Source organism: Ailuropoda melanoleuca, chromosome X (genome assembly GCF_002007445.2).
Source record: "Ailuropoda melanoleuca isolate Jingjing chromosome X, ASM200744v2, whole genome shotgun sequence".
NCBI classification, from domain to species: Eukaryota; Metazoa; Chordata; class Mammalia; order Carnivora; family Ursidae; genus Ailuropoda; species Ailuropoda melanoleuca.
The window spans coordinates 53,498,973-53,512,281 of NC_048238.1; the positions used below are offsets into that span (position 1 = coordinate 53,498,973).

The 13,309-nt window shown below is 37.1% G+C and overlaps 1 protein-coding gene across 8 annotated transcripts in view; it reads right to left on the reverse strand.

Moving 5' to 3' along the window:
• The window catches only part of HDAC8 (histone deacetylase 8), a 210,473-nt gene that overhangs the window by 112,290 nt on the left and 84,874 nt on the right, over window positions 1–13,309 (reverse strand). For 7 of the 8 annotated variants that reach the window (XR_004622423.1, XR_004622424.1, XM_034649631.1 and 4 more), the window contains 2 exons: window positions 9,210–9,382; window positions 6,630–6,724 (listed from right to left, as the gene is read on the reverse strand). Coding sequence is in view for 6 of the 8 variants with exons in the window: in XM_034649631.1 (XP_034505522.1) it covers window positions 6,630–6,724; window positions 9,210–9,382 (268 nt within the window). In the remaining 2 variants the exon portion in view is untranslated. Of the gene's footprint in view, window positions 1–1,400; window positions 6,137–6,629; window positions 6,725–9,209; window positions 9,383–13,309 lie in introns of those variants that run through there. The other variant, XM_034649630.1, reaches the window with a different exon arrangement.

Genomic DNA, 13,309 nt, shown 5'->3' on the forward strand with positions numbered 1-13,309 from the left:
CATGAAGTAGTGTAAAACTATTTGAAGGTGGAATATGATAACTTAGAAATGCATACTGTAAACCCCAGAGCAACCACAAAAAATCAAAACAGTAATACATAATAAGCAAATAAAGGAGACAAATGGAACCTTAAAAAATCATTTAATTTAAAAAAAGACAGGAAAATAGAAAGAAACAGGAACAGATGGGACAAATAGAAAACAAATGGGAAAATGGACTTAAACCTAAACATATAAATAATTTATGTAAACATAAGTGGTGTAGGCACTCCAACCAAAAGGCAGAGATTGTCAGACCAGACTAGATAAAAAATCATGACGCAACTATGTGTGGTCTACAAGAAATTCAATTTAAATATGAAAACACAAATAGGTTAAAAATAAAGGAACAGATAAAGATATCCACACAAATAATAATCATAATAATCACACCACTCAAATAATAACCAAATTGTCACAGATGTGACAATACTGAAATCAGACAAAGTAGACTTCAGAACAAGGAATATTACCAGAGATAAAGAACAATATTTCATAATAATAGAGGGGTCAATTCATCAAGAAGATAAAACAACCCTAAATGTGTATACATCTAATAACAAAGCTTCAAAAATACATGAAGCCCAAATCAACGTAAGTGAAAGGAAAAACAGCCAAATCCAAAATCATGGTTGGAGATTTCAGCTTTCTTGGTAATTGACAGGAAAAGCAGACAAAATCCGTAGGGATATAGAAGATACAAACAACACTCTCAACTAACCTGACCTAATTGATAATTATAAAAAATGCTGTCTAATAACAGGAAAATACACATTCTTTGCAAATTGCACATGAAACATTCATCAGGATAGATCATATGCTGGGCTGTAAAACAAATTCCAATAAATATAAAATGACTGAAATCATGCAAAGTATGTTCTCTGAGCACAACAGAATTAAAATGAATGCAAATAGAAAGACATCTGGAAAGTCCTAAAATATATGGAAACTAATTTTTAAAAACCCATGCTTCTAAATAACTCATTAGTTAAAGAAGAAAATTAGAAAATACTTTGAAGCAACTGAAAATGGAAACATCAAAATTTGTGGGATGCAGCTAAAGCAGTGCTTAGATGAAAATTTATAGCATAAAATGCTTCTATTAGAAAAGAAGAAAGGTTCAAAATCAATAAACTATGTTTCTATCATAAGAGACTAGAAAAAGAACTAAAAATCAATACAAAGTAAGTAGAAAGAAGGAAATAACAAAGATATGAGCAGAAATAATAAAAGAGAAAAGAGAAAAATAAAGTCAATGAAACTAAAAGCTGGTTCTTTGAAAAAAATACAATTCAATAAAACTGATAAGCCACAAGCTGAAATGATCAGGAAAAACAAAGAAATTAGTAATACTAGGAATGAAAGAGGGGATATCACTACAGCTTCTACAGACATTAAAACAATAATAAAAGAATATTATAAGCGAATGGGCAAATTCCTCAAAGACAAATTGTCAACATGGAAGCCAGAAGAAATAGAAAATCTGAATAGTTATGTAACTATTAAAGAAATAGAATTCATAATTAAAAACCTTCTCACAAAGAAAACTCCAGGCTCAAATGTTTTCACTGGTGAATTCTATCAAACACTTAAGTAAGACATAGTATCAATTTTACATAAACTCTTTCAGAAAAAAAGAGGAGGTGGGGACACTTTCCAAGTCATTTTATAAGATCAGCATTGCCTTGATATCAAAACCAGACAAAGACATTATAAGAAAACAACAGGTCAACATCCCTCATCAACATTGACACAAAAAATCCGTGAGAAAATTTCAGCAAACCAAATCCAGCAATATATAAAAAGGATAATATACCATGACCAACTAGGGTTTATTTCAGCAATGCAAGGTTTGTTTAACATTTAAAAAGGCAACAATTAATGCAATTTACTGTATTAACAGAATAAGAGGACACCATATGATCATTTCAATAGATGGGGAAAAAGCATTTGACAAAATTTAACACTCGTTTATGAGAAAACTTCTCAGTAAATTAGGAATAGAAGGGATCTTCTTCAACCTAATAAAGAACATTTATGAAAAAACCTACAGCTAACATCACACTTCATAGTAAAAGATTAAGTGCTTCCCCCTATGATCAGGAACAAGACAAGGATGTTTGCTCTAACCACTTCTATTTAACATCACATTGGAGGTCCCAACCAGTGTAATAAGGCAAGAAAAAGAAATAAAAGGCATAAAGATTGTAAAGGAATAAGTAAAACTTTCTTTATTCACAGATGACATGTTTGTATACATGAAACATGCTAACGAGTCTACAAAAAGCTACTAGAGCTAAAGAGTTTAGCAATGATACATTATTCAAGATCAATATAAAATCAGTTGGGTTTCTATATTCTCGCAACAAACAATTAGAAATTGAAATTTAAAAATATCATTTATAATAACATCAAAATCATGAAATACTTAGGGATAAATATAACAAAATTTGTGCAAGACGTGTTCACTGAAAAGTATAAAAGAAAATTTGAAATTAAAGACTTAAGAAAATGAAGAGATATAGCAAATTCATGGATTGAAAGATTAAATATCGTTAAGATGTTATTCCTTCCCAAATCGATTTATAGACTCAGTGCAATCTACAGATGCACTGCAAGACTGTTTTACATCAGTAACACACTTGTATATAAATCTACTTGATTCTTTTCAATGGCTACATATGCCTCATATGAGTCAGGCATAGTTTATGTAACCAGTCCATCAAAAGTGTCTGGTTAAGTAAATATTTTTCATTCACTAAATTTTGGTAATAAACCTAGCTGATTCAGATATATACATATACCTGATCTATCTGTATATACATATACATATATGTATATATGAATACATTCTATAACATAACTGCCATACTCTATCCTGGGTCATAGGATCCAAATAGTATTACTGGATTATAGAACACTCTTATATATGATAGTCCATAAGCTTTATAATACAGAGTGGGTGATTTGCTAAATTAGCCACGTACTGGTCTTTTTTGGGGACCTCATGCCACCTTTGGGCTTTCTCTATGGTAGAGATACCTGAGCCAGGCATATGGGCAGGTTTCCTTCCCCTCAGCTTTTCAAGCTGTGCCCAACTCTTCTTCCAGTTGGGATTGCCTCCTTATTCCACACCTGGCTGGCAAACCTGGCTCCCCAGTTCCTGCACTGGGACTAACTCCTTGATCACTGGCTTAATGATATCACTGATTTTATATCACAGGAGCACTATGATTGAAATCTCACCACTAATGACTTGTAATATTTGTGCTGGGCTTGTCTTCTCAACTCCCTTCCCTTAACTGGCAATCTAGTGTTTTCCCACGGACACATCTCTTTCCTACAGCTGGGATACCTGGTACTTCTTGTAAAGGATGGGTAGTTGCTACTGGAAGCCTTTCCAGCAAAAGGCTTCCAATTCTTCCATCTTAAAAAGAGAAGTTTTCCAATGTGAATGTTGAGATGCTTATTATTCAAACACTCATTTATTCAGCTGTTCATTCAATGAATGAACACCAACAAGGTGGGTAGCTAACACTGTGCTAAGCACTGAGGGGGAATACAGACAACCAAAACACAGATGACTAAATGAATGGTACAGACTATGTTATATGAGTGTACTTGAACCTCTTAACAGGTTTGCCTTTCTCAAGTCTCTCCCTTTTGCAATCTATCTTCCATGTACTATTGAGCAAGCTTTCTGAAAACCAAAGCTCATCTGTTTTCACAGAAAAAAGTATAAATAAACTCTTTAGTGCAGTGTTCAAGTCTCTTCATAATCTGGCTCCAATTTTCACTCAAGCTTTCATTCTTCCCACTTTCCCTCATAAATTCTATGTTCTACTACTATATCAAACTTCTCACTTGTCCCATCAGGCACCAGGTCCTTTCCAATCCTTGTTCCCTTTGCCTACAATGTCTTTTGCTCTTCTTCACCTGGCAAACTCCCAATCAACCTCCAAGATTCAGTTCAAAGTCTTGGTGAAACATTTCTTCTATCCTCAACTGTCCTGGATTTGGGCACATTGTTCTGTCGCCTTTATTAGATCGTGAAATTTTTGAGGGCACTGGGTTTACTTGCTAGTCTTTGTCTCTCTGAATTCAAGTCTGAATAGGGCCTGGCAAGTAGTAGGGACCCAATGAATATTTGTTAAATGAATGAAGGAATAAATGAATGTGAAGGAAGAGCTCAAAGGACCTTGGTAAACTTAGGTAAGGGATTTTTAAAGGCACAGGGCTTGAAGCTGCACCTAGGAAGACAAGAGACAGACAGATGGGGAAACAGCATTTGGAGGAGGAAGATTATTATCCTAGGACCCAGAAGAATGCAAGTCCAAGACTGAAAGTGAAGACAGTGAGGGGGTCAGCCAGACTGCAGCTGACTGCTGCACTATCTTAACCTTTTCACTGACTAGATTTCTCAATTATATTTTCAGCTCCTGGGGCAGGGTATTTTGTACACTCCTTTGTATCCCTTTCATATTTGATGCACGTCTCCACAGTCATTGTTCCTACTGTCTTGTAGTTCTTACTATGCTCTGTAATATAATTATTTGTGTATCAACTTATCTCCCTAGGACTTATACCAGACTCCCACCCAGGCTGCTTGAAGGAAGGGATGAGATGAGGTCTTATTGTCTTTGCATCTTCTAAGACACCTAGCATGGTGCCTGGCACACAATGGGTGCTCAGTAAATATTTTTTGATCCACCATTTGTTGATCTGATTACAGAGAACCACAAGGATATTTGTGTGCAACTGTGTATTGCGGCACAAAACTTATATATGCCTTCACACTGTGCAGTCTATTTTTGGCAATTTTCATTAAAATGTTATCTTATTGTACATGGAAGACTGTCATTTCAATTTTCTTCTTTGTTCCTTCTTGGATGACTCACATGTCTTATACCAGAAGGATATGACAGAAGGGATTCAAAAAGGGTTTGGACACATTTATGAATGACAAAGTCATAAATGTCTGGGTATAAGGAGTTGTTGGGAGCATGCAAAGGGGAAGGAGAAAACTTGCATTTCAAAAGCGCCTGGTATGTGCCAAGAACTGTGCTAGGCAATCGGCATTCATTGTATAATATTTAATCTGGCAGAATATGTCAGCATAAAGACGGGACATGTCTATAAGGCCAAACCCCACATCTATTCAGGCACATAGCTTCTCCAGGTACCAGAGGCAGTATTCATCTTTATTAAAATTTTATCAACTTTTTAAGACAGATGAATCTATGGATTTGCATTGTTTCCTAGGAACAGAACACTCATTCTCAATTCAAGCGCCTATAGTTTAAAACTCCTTTTTGACATAACTTGATCAGTTTTTAAAGTCTCAATGCTTTAAATTACAATGCAATTGGAGATAGTCCCACAGCAATAACAGCGATTACATTTGTTCACAAATGTAATTTGTTCGCTTATCTTTATATTTCATAAAGCTTCCAAATACTGAACAAAGGTAAGTCAAGTCAAGAAAAGAGACTTCTATTAACCCTGACACCAGCAAATTGTCTCAAATTATAGCATGCCTTCTATTTGTATTCTAGACACGCTGAGTGGTTTTTCAGAGATACATATTATACCTCATTTGTGGTTAGCAGAAAATTGGAAGGGAATTAGTTTAAGTTGTTTCTAATTTTCTAAAAATAATAGTAACTTTAAAAAGAATAATGTTCCCAAGTGTACAGATCCTGCATCTGGCAGGAATCAAAACATACCCAAAGTACCATCTCTACTCCTGGGAATGGCCTGAGAAAGGGGGGCTGCAGGTACTGGTTCACACATTGTTTTATTATAAGTCACACACTCTAAGGCCTACAACTACACATCTTGATCTGTGATAACATGCTTCCTGCCAGGTGTGGGGGTGGGCGGAAAAGAGAAGGGGTACACCTTCAGATAAAGGATAATTAGCACACTCACTGGGCTCAGACAGCTTTCGGTTAACCTGTTTTGAGGAAGCTAAAATAGACATCTTTGCTTCAGAAAGTGTAAAGCCCATCTCATATGACTAGAGTAGATGGCAAAAGTTCAAGTGAAGTTTCATATTTTGGATGGTCTTCCCCCAATCTCTGTGTGCCACTAACTCCTGGAAAAACACCAGACATGTCTTTGTGGTGATTACGTGTTTCTTAAATTTTACATTAGTCAAAGTAAACTAAATGACCAGGACTAACCCCAAAGAACATAGGTGTGACATACCACCTATGGGACTTTTTAAAGATAGAGAAGAACCCAGTTTATACATTTTAAAAATTGCTCCTACTGTTTTGAGACTAGGGGATGAAAATATGCACATATTCCAAGGAGTTCTTTGTGTGAACAGGTGACCCCTTCCCACAGTCTCTGTAATTAATTGAGAAATTAAAGTTAGTTGGCCTTTGAGATCTCTTGTATAAAAAAGGCAGAAGGTCTTGGATATTTTGGAACAAGAGTCCACTATTCTGCCAAGACAGTGTGTTATTGTTATTGGAGTGTCTCTCAACAAAACGGTATTGAGTGGTGAGGACGTGATTTTGATTAGGTGGAATGACTCAGCTCTTCCCCTTAAAGAAGAGAGGACTTGTCAGAGCCTTACTTACCTCATGATCTGGGATCTCAGAGGATAGTGTTTTCCCTAGGATGACCCCGGTCAAGTATGTCCAGCATCGAGCCGTGTTGGCAAGGTTATAGCCTCCTGTCTCCATCAAGAATTGTGAAGTTAGGAAAGAACAGTCACAAAACAGCAGGAGAAGGAAGGAGGGTAAGGAAGGAGAGAAAAATGTTTTAATAAAAGGGCTAAAAAGACAACTCCAACTTGCAGAATTTCACCTAAACATCCCTTTATGGTGTTTTTGAACCACCTAATAGATGGACTTTAGTGGATTAGTCAGACCATGCACAGTGTGGAACTAGGAAGTCTAAGGCCTGCAAAGATTAAAGAGGCCCTCATCTCTGAACAAATACGTATCTGAGGATTCCATCATGTCATCAGCAAGACTGAGATCCCTGGAACCCGGATCTCTTGGGGCAACCTACCTGATGTCAAGGTTTCGGTGCTGAATTTTGCAACAATTGTATAAAATGGCTGCTGGATGTAATTTGTATGTTAAAGCCATCGGCAGATATAGGCCTAGAAATATCCAGGAAAGAGAAATGGAAAATGCTGACAGAAACAGACTTCCTTCTTTCAATATCAGCATTCCCTTTCTCCACAAAACACAGGCCTAGTGGCAGAGATCAAAGAGAATGAGATGAGGAAGGGACTGTTGATTGACGCTCTGACCCATCTCGTCAGGTTCTGTCACAGTCACCCAGCAGCCACATTATACTGGCTAATATTCAGCATATTTTTGCACTGAATAGATGTGTTCTGCCATGCAAGCATCAGAACACTGGCCTTTAGCTAAATTCTAAGAGTGTAAGGATGAAATGGAATGATTTCCTAACCTCAGTGCAGCCTGAGGGAAATAGAAGCTGGTCTATTTTAGGTAAGGTAACCATATAATTTATTGTCCAAATGGTACATTTTAACAGTAAAAGGGGACACTCTTAATAATTACACTGGGATAACATGTAGAAATTGGGACATATGGTCACCTTTCTCTTAAGCTTTGAAAGCCTTTCTCCTTGAAAGGTCAGGGATACTGGGGATTTTGGAATGTCTTTTAGGCCTCAATGGGGACCAATGAAGCTGGGGGACATGGCCATCTCCAATAGTTGTCTATGTGTTATTGGGGATTGAGAATTTAAGTGAAATAGTACACTTATTACTTTAAACACTCCTGATGTGAAAAAATCTGAATTCAGAAGATCAACTTATTGGGTATGATTATTTGATTTCAAAAAGATTCACTATAGATTTTAAGTAGTAAGCTCTCTCTGGTACATACACAATATGATTTGATTTGCAAAAATTCCATTTACATACAGGAATTTCAGGAATACACAAATTGCACAAGAAGAGTTATATATACAAAAGGCAAAACTTTGGGCTGAGAAAGCAAAGAGACTTTGAAAATGCTAAGGAAAAGCTATAGCCAGAAACAAAAGTTGAATTTGCACAGATGTGTGTTGTGGAAAGGGCTTTTCTTCTTCCCCCTAGCTGTACCTGTATCATTGACAGCATCCTCAGTGCTGTCAAGGAAAGTAATACATCATACAATACTTATCAATTTTATCTTTTCCCTGAGTTGAAGTTAATAGGTGTCTTGCCAGCTTTTCATAAGAGGTTGGCTCCTGTAAGCACCTGTAATTTTGATCCCTCTCGGATTTGAGGCTGCCAAAGGACCAGGCTTGTGTATTTGTGTTGAGTGTTCACTCATTTTCATAAGGCCTTCCCACAGCCTCCTCTAATTTGTTTTTTACAACAGGTTGACAAAACAACAAACTATTAGCTGTTCCATAATACATGTATTTTAAGCTCAATCTGCTTGACCATGTTATTTTAACACACCAATCCATTCACCGAATGAAATAAAGATGGTGCCAGATAGATAGAAAGATTCTCAGCAAGGCATCTTCAAAGGTAGTTGAGGTTGTAAAAAGTACCTTTCACAAATGTGTAAATACTTCTATTGAACAGACCCAGCTTTCTGTTGGTTAAGTAATGCAAAATGTCAGTACACACTGAAGGTAAGGATGCCCAAGAGACTCGAGATCTCTCAATTTTGCTTTATTGTAACAAATCCATGCTTCTTTTGGTGGGGGCTGGGCAGAGGAGAAGTCATTCTTGAATTCAGCTTAGATATTTAATTAATTCATGTGTTTACTACTTATATATAAGTAGACTTAGAATTTTAGTGGTGTTTCCAAAGGATGATTATTAGAACTGAGAGTCAAAAACTATATTGAGAGAAGATGGATAAAAGTCCATGAGGTTAATATTCACCATTCTTAATAAGATCTGATGGCACCTTTAACCAAAAGACCTTTGTGTCAGGAAGTGAAACTTAGACTTCAGAGTGCCAAGGAGTCAATGCACATGCCAAGCTGAGGAGAAGGGTGTCACAGTACTTCCTTATGCTGAATTGTGAAGGGGGCAGAGTTCTTTGACTCAGGCTTCTGGATCACAGGCAGGTTGGTATTATCCAATCTAAGAAAGCCACATTTTCCTCAGCATCAATGGACAAAACGGGGAAGAAGGTCACCAGATTCTCCTGGTGACCTTCCTTTGTACTCACCTCCTCCCAAAACGAGTGTTGCCAATTGCCACTGAAGGATGTACTTAAGACATTTGCCAATTCCTACTGGAGTCATGTTAAAGGAGCACATGGGATCCCCAGCAATCGTATCAGCTCCCAGCTGTAAGACCACTGCTTTGGGATTAAAGGCTATGTATACTTCCTTTAGTACACTGTAGAAAAGAGAAAGGAGAGAAAATGTCAGAAAAAGATAGGTCAGTTTGGTCTAGGGGTGGTGGTGGTGGGGCAGTTGGAGGTATAGTTGAGTCAGCAAATAGTGAAGGAAAAAAGACCCAACTTGTCAAACTCATCAAACTTTCTATCTAAAGAGGGTGAATCAGACCGTATGTAAATTATACCTTAAAAAACCTGATTTACAAAAAAATTCCCTCCATGCGGCGCCTGGGTGGCACAGTGGTTAAGTGTCTGCCTTCAGCTCAGGGCGTGATCCCGGCGTTATGGGATCGAGCCCCACGTCAGGCTCCTCTGCTATGAGCCTGCTTCTTCCTCTCCCACTCCCCCTGCTTGTGTTCCCTCTCTCGCTGACTGTCTCTATCTCTGTCAAATAAATAAATAAATAATAAAATCTTAAAAAAAAATTCCCTCCACTTTCACCTTACCAAGGACCAAGTTTGCCCTTATGTTTTAAAACACAAACTTCCTTTCAATATTCACATCCACTAACTTCAACAGCCACAGGGCAGAGCATGCATATTTACTCCGTTTTACAATCTGGGAAAGTAAGACATATATGCTGAACAGTCTGATAATTTAAGACTGTCAACATACTTGGAGTTTATTATCTAGTTATCAATGGAAACTGCTGAAGAGAATTAACATGCTTTGAAAGCACAGATGTTATCAGCTTACTTTCTTTTATGCTAAAGGACTTCTGGGTTATGAAATGCAGCCCTCCCTAAATCATATGTAACCAGAGTCTTAGAGAGTAGGAAATGATAACCACTGATCCAAAATTATAAATCTGAAAGCACCCTAAAGAATAAGTTGTAGTGAGCAATAATGAGGATAATTTTGGGTAGAATCATACAGTGCTATTAAATCAACCTAACAGCTTTTTTTTCCTGACAGAAGCATCATAGATGAAAAGGAAGTTGTCAATGTGACAGATGACCTTAGTCTTCTAGTATTATCATTAATTGAACACTGACACTGTCCAGAATACATTCTTAGGAGTTATGAGGTCCCTGCTCTCAAGGGGCTTACAATCTAGTTCCCAGACAAAACATATACCAGTCCTCATGGGCCTGAGTAACTCTTACAGAGACATATAAACAAGTGCAAATTAACATACTTCAGAGTTGAGAAAATGCAGAGTCAGAAAGTGATAAAAAATGTTGGGGTTAATGACCCCTTCATAATCAACATGTCAAATTATACCAGTGCAGCAAAAACAGAAAAATTCCAGATCCTTCTAAAACTGCAAAAAGAATTCAAGGGATATAAAATGTCATTCTCCCAAATTCATATGTAACCAGGGTATTGAAACTATTGAAAAGTGCTCAGCTGAAGAGGCATTCTTTGACTCAAAAGACTGTTTTGTTTTATTTCTCATCTATACAGACAAATATTGTGTGATTGTGGAAATGGTAAGAATATTATAAAACTTATGGCATATGATCCTTAATAGAGAAATACTGTCTGTTCTCTCTTTCCTGTGCTTATCTCCTGTTGCAGAGGGAAGATAAGCCACCTGAATAGTTAGCTAACATTTATTGAGCATCTACATGTACAGGGCACCCTATCAGCTGCTATCAGGAGACACAGAGGAAGGCATGATCCCTGTTCTGAAAAGGTTTATAACTTAACAGGAAGAAGGGGAAGGCAAAAAGGAATAATGTTTCTTCATTCTTTCCCTCATTTTGCACATATTTACTGAGTGCCCTGTGTGTCCAGCATGAAACTGTACCAGATGCTGCAGGAACAAAGAAGAATATGACACAGCTCTTATCTTCATGTGGCTCAGAACAGAGGGGAAGGCTCATACTATGTTAATCAGTAATTAAAATACAATGATAAATGAAGTATCAGAGATGGCACAGAGAGGAGAATAACTGACTTTTTTAGAAGATGTTAGAACTGTAGAAAGAGCCAAAATGCCCTTCAACAGATGAATGGATAAAGATGATGTGGGATATATATACAATGGAATATTACTCAGCCATCAGAAAGGATGAATACCCACCATTGCATCGACATGGATGGAACTGGAGGCGATTATGTTAAGTGAAATAAGCCAAGCAGAGAAAGACAATTATCATATGGTTTCTCATCTATGGAACATAAGAACTAGGGAGATCGGTAGGAGAGGAAAGGGATAAAGAAAGGGGGGTAATCAGAAGGGGGAATGAAGCATGAGAGACTATGGACTCTGAGAAACAAACTGAGGGCTTTAGAGGGGAGGGGGGAGGGGGAATGGGATAGGCTGGTGATGGGTAGTAAGGAGGACACGTATTGCATGGTGCACTGGGTGTTATATGCAACTAATGAATCATCGAACTTTACATCAAAAAACCAGGGGTGTACTGTATGGTGACTAACATAATAAAATAAAAAATATTATTATAAAAAAAAGAACATAAGGAATAGCATGGAGGACCATAGGGGAAGGGAGAGAAATCTGAAGGAGGAGAAATCAGAGAGGATGACAAACCATGAGAGACTATGGACTCCAGGAAACAATCTGAGGGTTTCAGAGGGGTGGGGGGAAGGGGTAATCTGGTGATGGGTATTAAGGAGGGCACGTGTTGTGATGAGCACTGGGTGTTATATGCAACTAATGAATCAGTGAACACTACATCAAAAACTAATGATGTACTTACAGTGGCTAACTGAACATAATATAATAATAATAAAATAAAAATATATAAAAATTAAAAAAAAGGAACCTTCTGGAATAGTGCCCGGTACCTAGTAAGTGAAGTAAAAGTACTTATTTTAAAAATACATACAATTGAAGCTATTAATTAAAAACATTTACACTAAGGTATGAATGAGTGATAAGTTCAATACAACATGAGGACATTTCCATTCTAATGAAGGATCTTATAAATCTGAAAAAAAAAAAGAAAAAGAAAAGAAAAGGCTCTACAGAGGTAACTTCTGACTTAGGTCTTAAAAGATAAGAACTACAATGAACCACCTATTAAAATGGCTAAAATGAAAAAATAGTGATAACATCAATTATAGTGAGGATGTGGAGAAACTACACCACACATAGCTTGTGGGTGGGAACATAAAATGGTATAGCCACTTTGGAAAATAGTTTGGCAGTTCCCATCAAAATGAAAAATAGACTTACCATATGACCCAGCAATTGCCTTCTTGGGCATTTATACCAGAGAAATTAAGACTTATTTTCATACAGGAACTTGTACACAAATATTCACAACAGCTTTATTTGTAACAATCCAAAGTGGAAACCACTCAGATGTACTTCAGTAAGTGAATGGTTAAACAAACTGTGGTACATCCATACCACTGGAATAGTGTTTATCAATAAAAAGAAACAAACTATTGATAAAGGCAAAAAAAAAAAAAACTTGGATGGCTTTCAAAGGAATTATGCTGGGTGAATAAGGCCAATCCAAAATCTATACTGCATGATTCCATTATATACCATTTGTGAAATAACAATTTGCAGGATGGAGAACAGATTGAAAGTTGCCAGTAGTTAGGGATGGGTGTAAAAGAGTGGTATGGCACAGCCTTGTGGTGATGTACAGTTCTGTATCTTGATTGTGGTGGTGGTTGTGGTTATGCAAAGCTATGTACGTGACAAAAATGTCATAGACACACACACACACACACGAGTGCATGCATAGTTGGTGAAAACTGAGTAAGCTCTATGAATTGTACCAATGCCAACTTCTTGATTTTGATGTTGAATTATAATTGTGCAGGATGTCAACATTGGACGAGGCTGGAGGAAGGGCACATGGGACTTTCTTGTACATTTCTTTGCAACCTCCTTTGAATCTGTAATTATCTCAAAACAAAAAGTGAAAAAGACAGATTAGGAAAAGCTTATGGGCACGTGGGGTGAAGACAGTGGAGTTGGCAGCGGGAATGGTTGTGAGGGT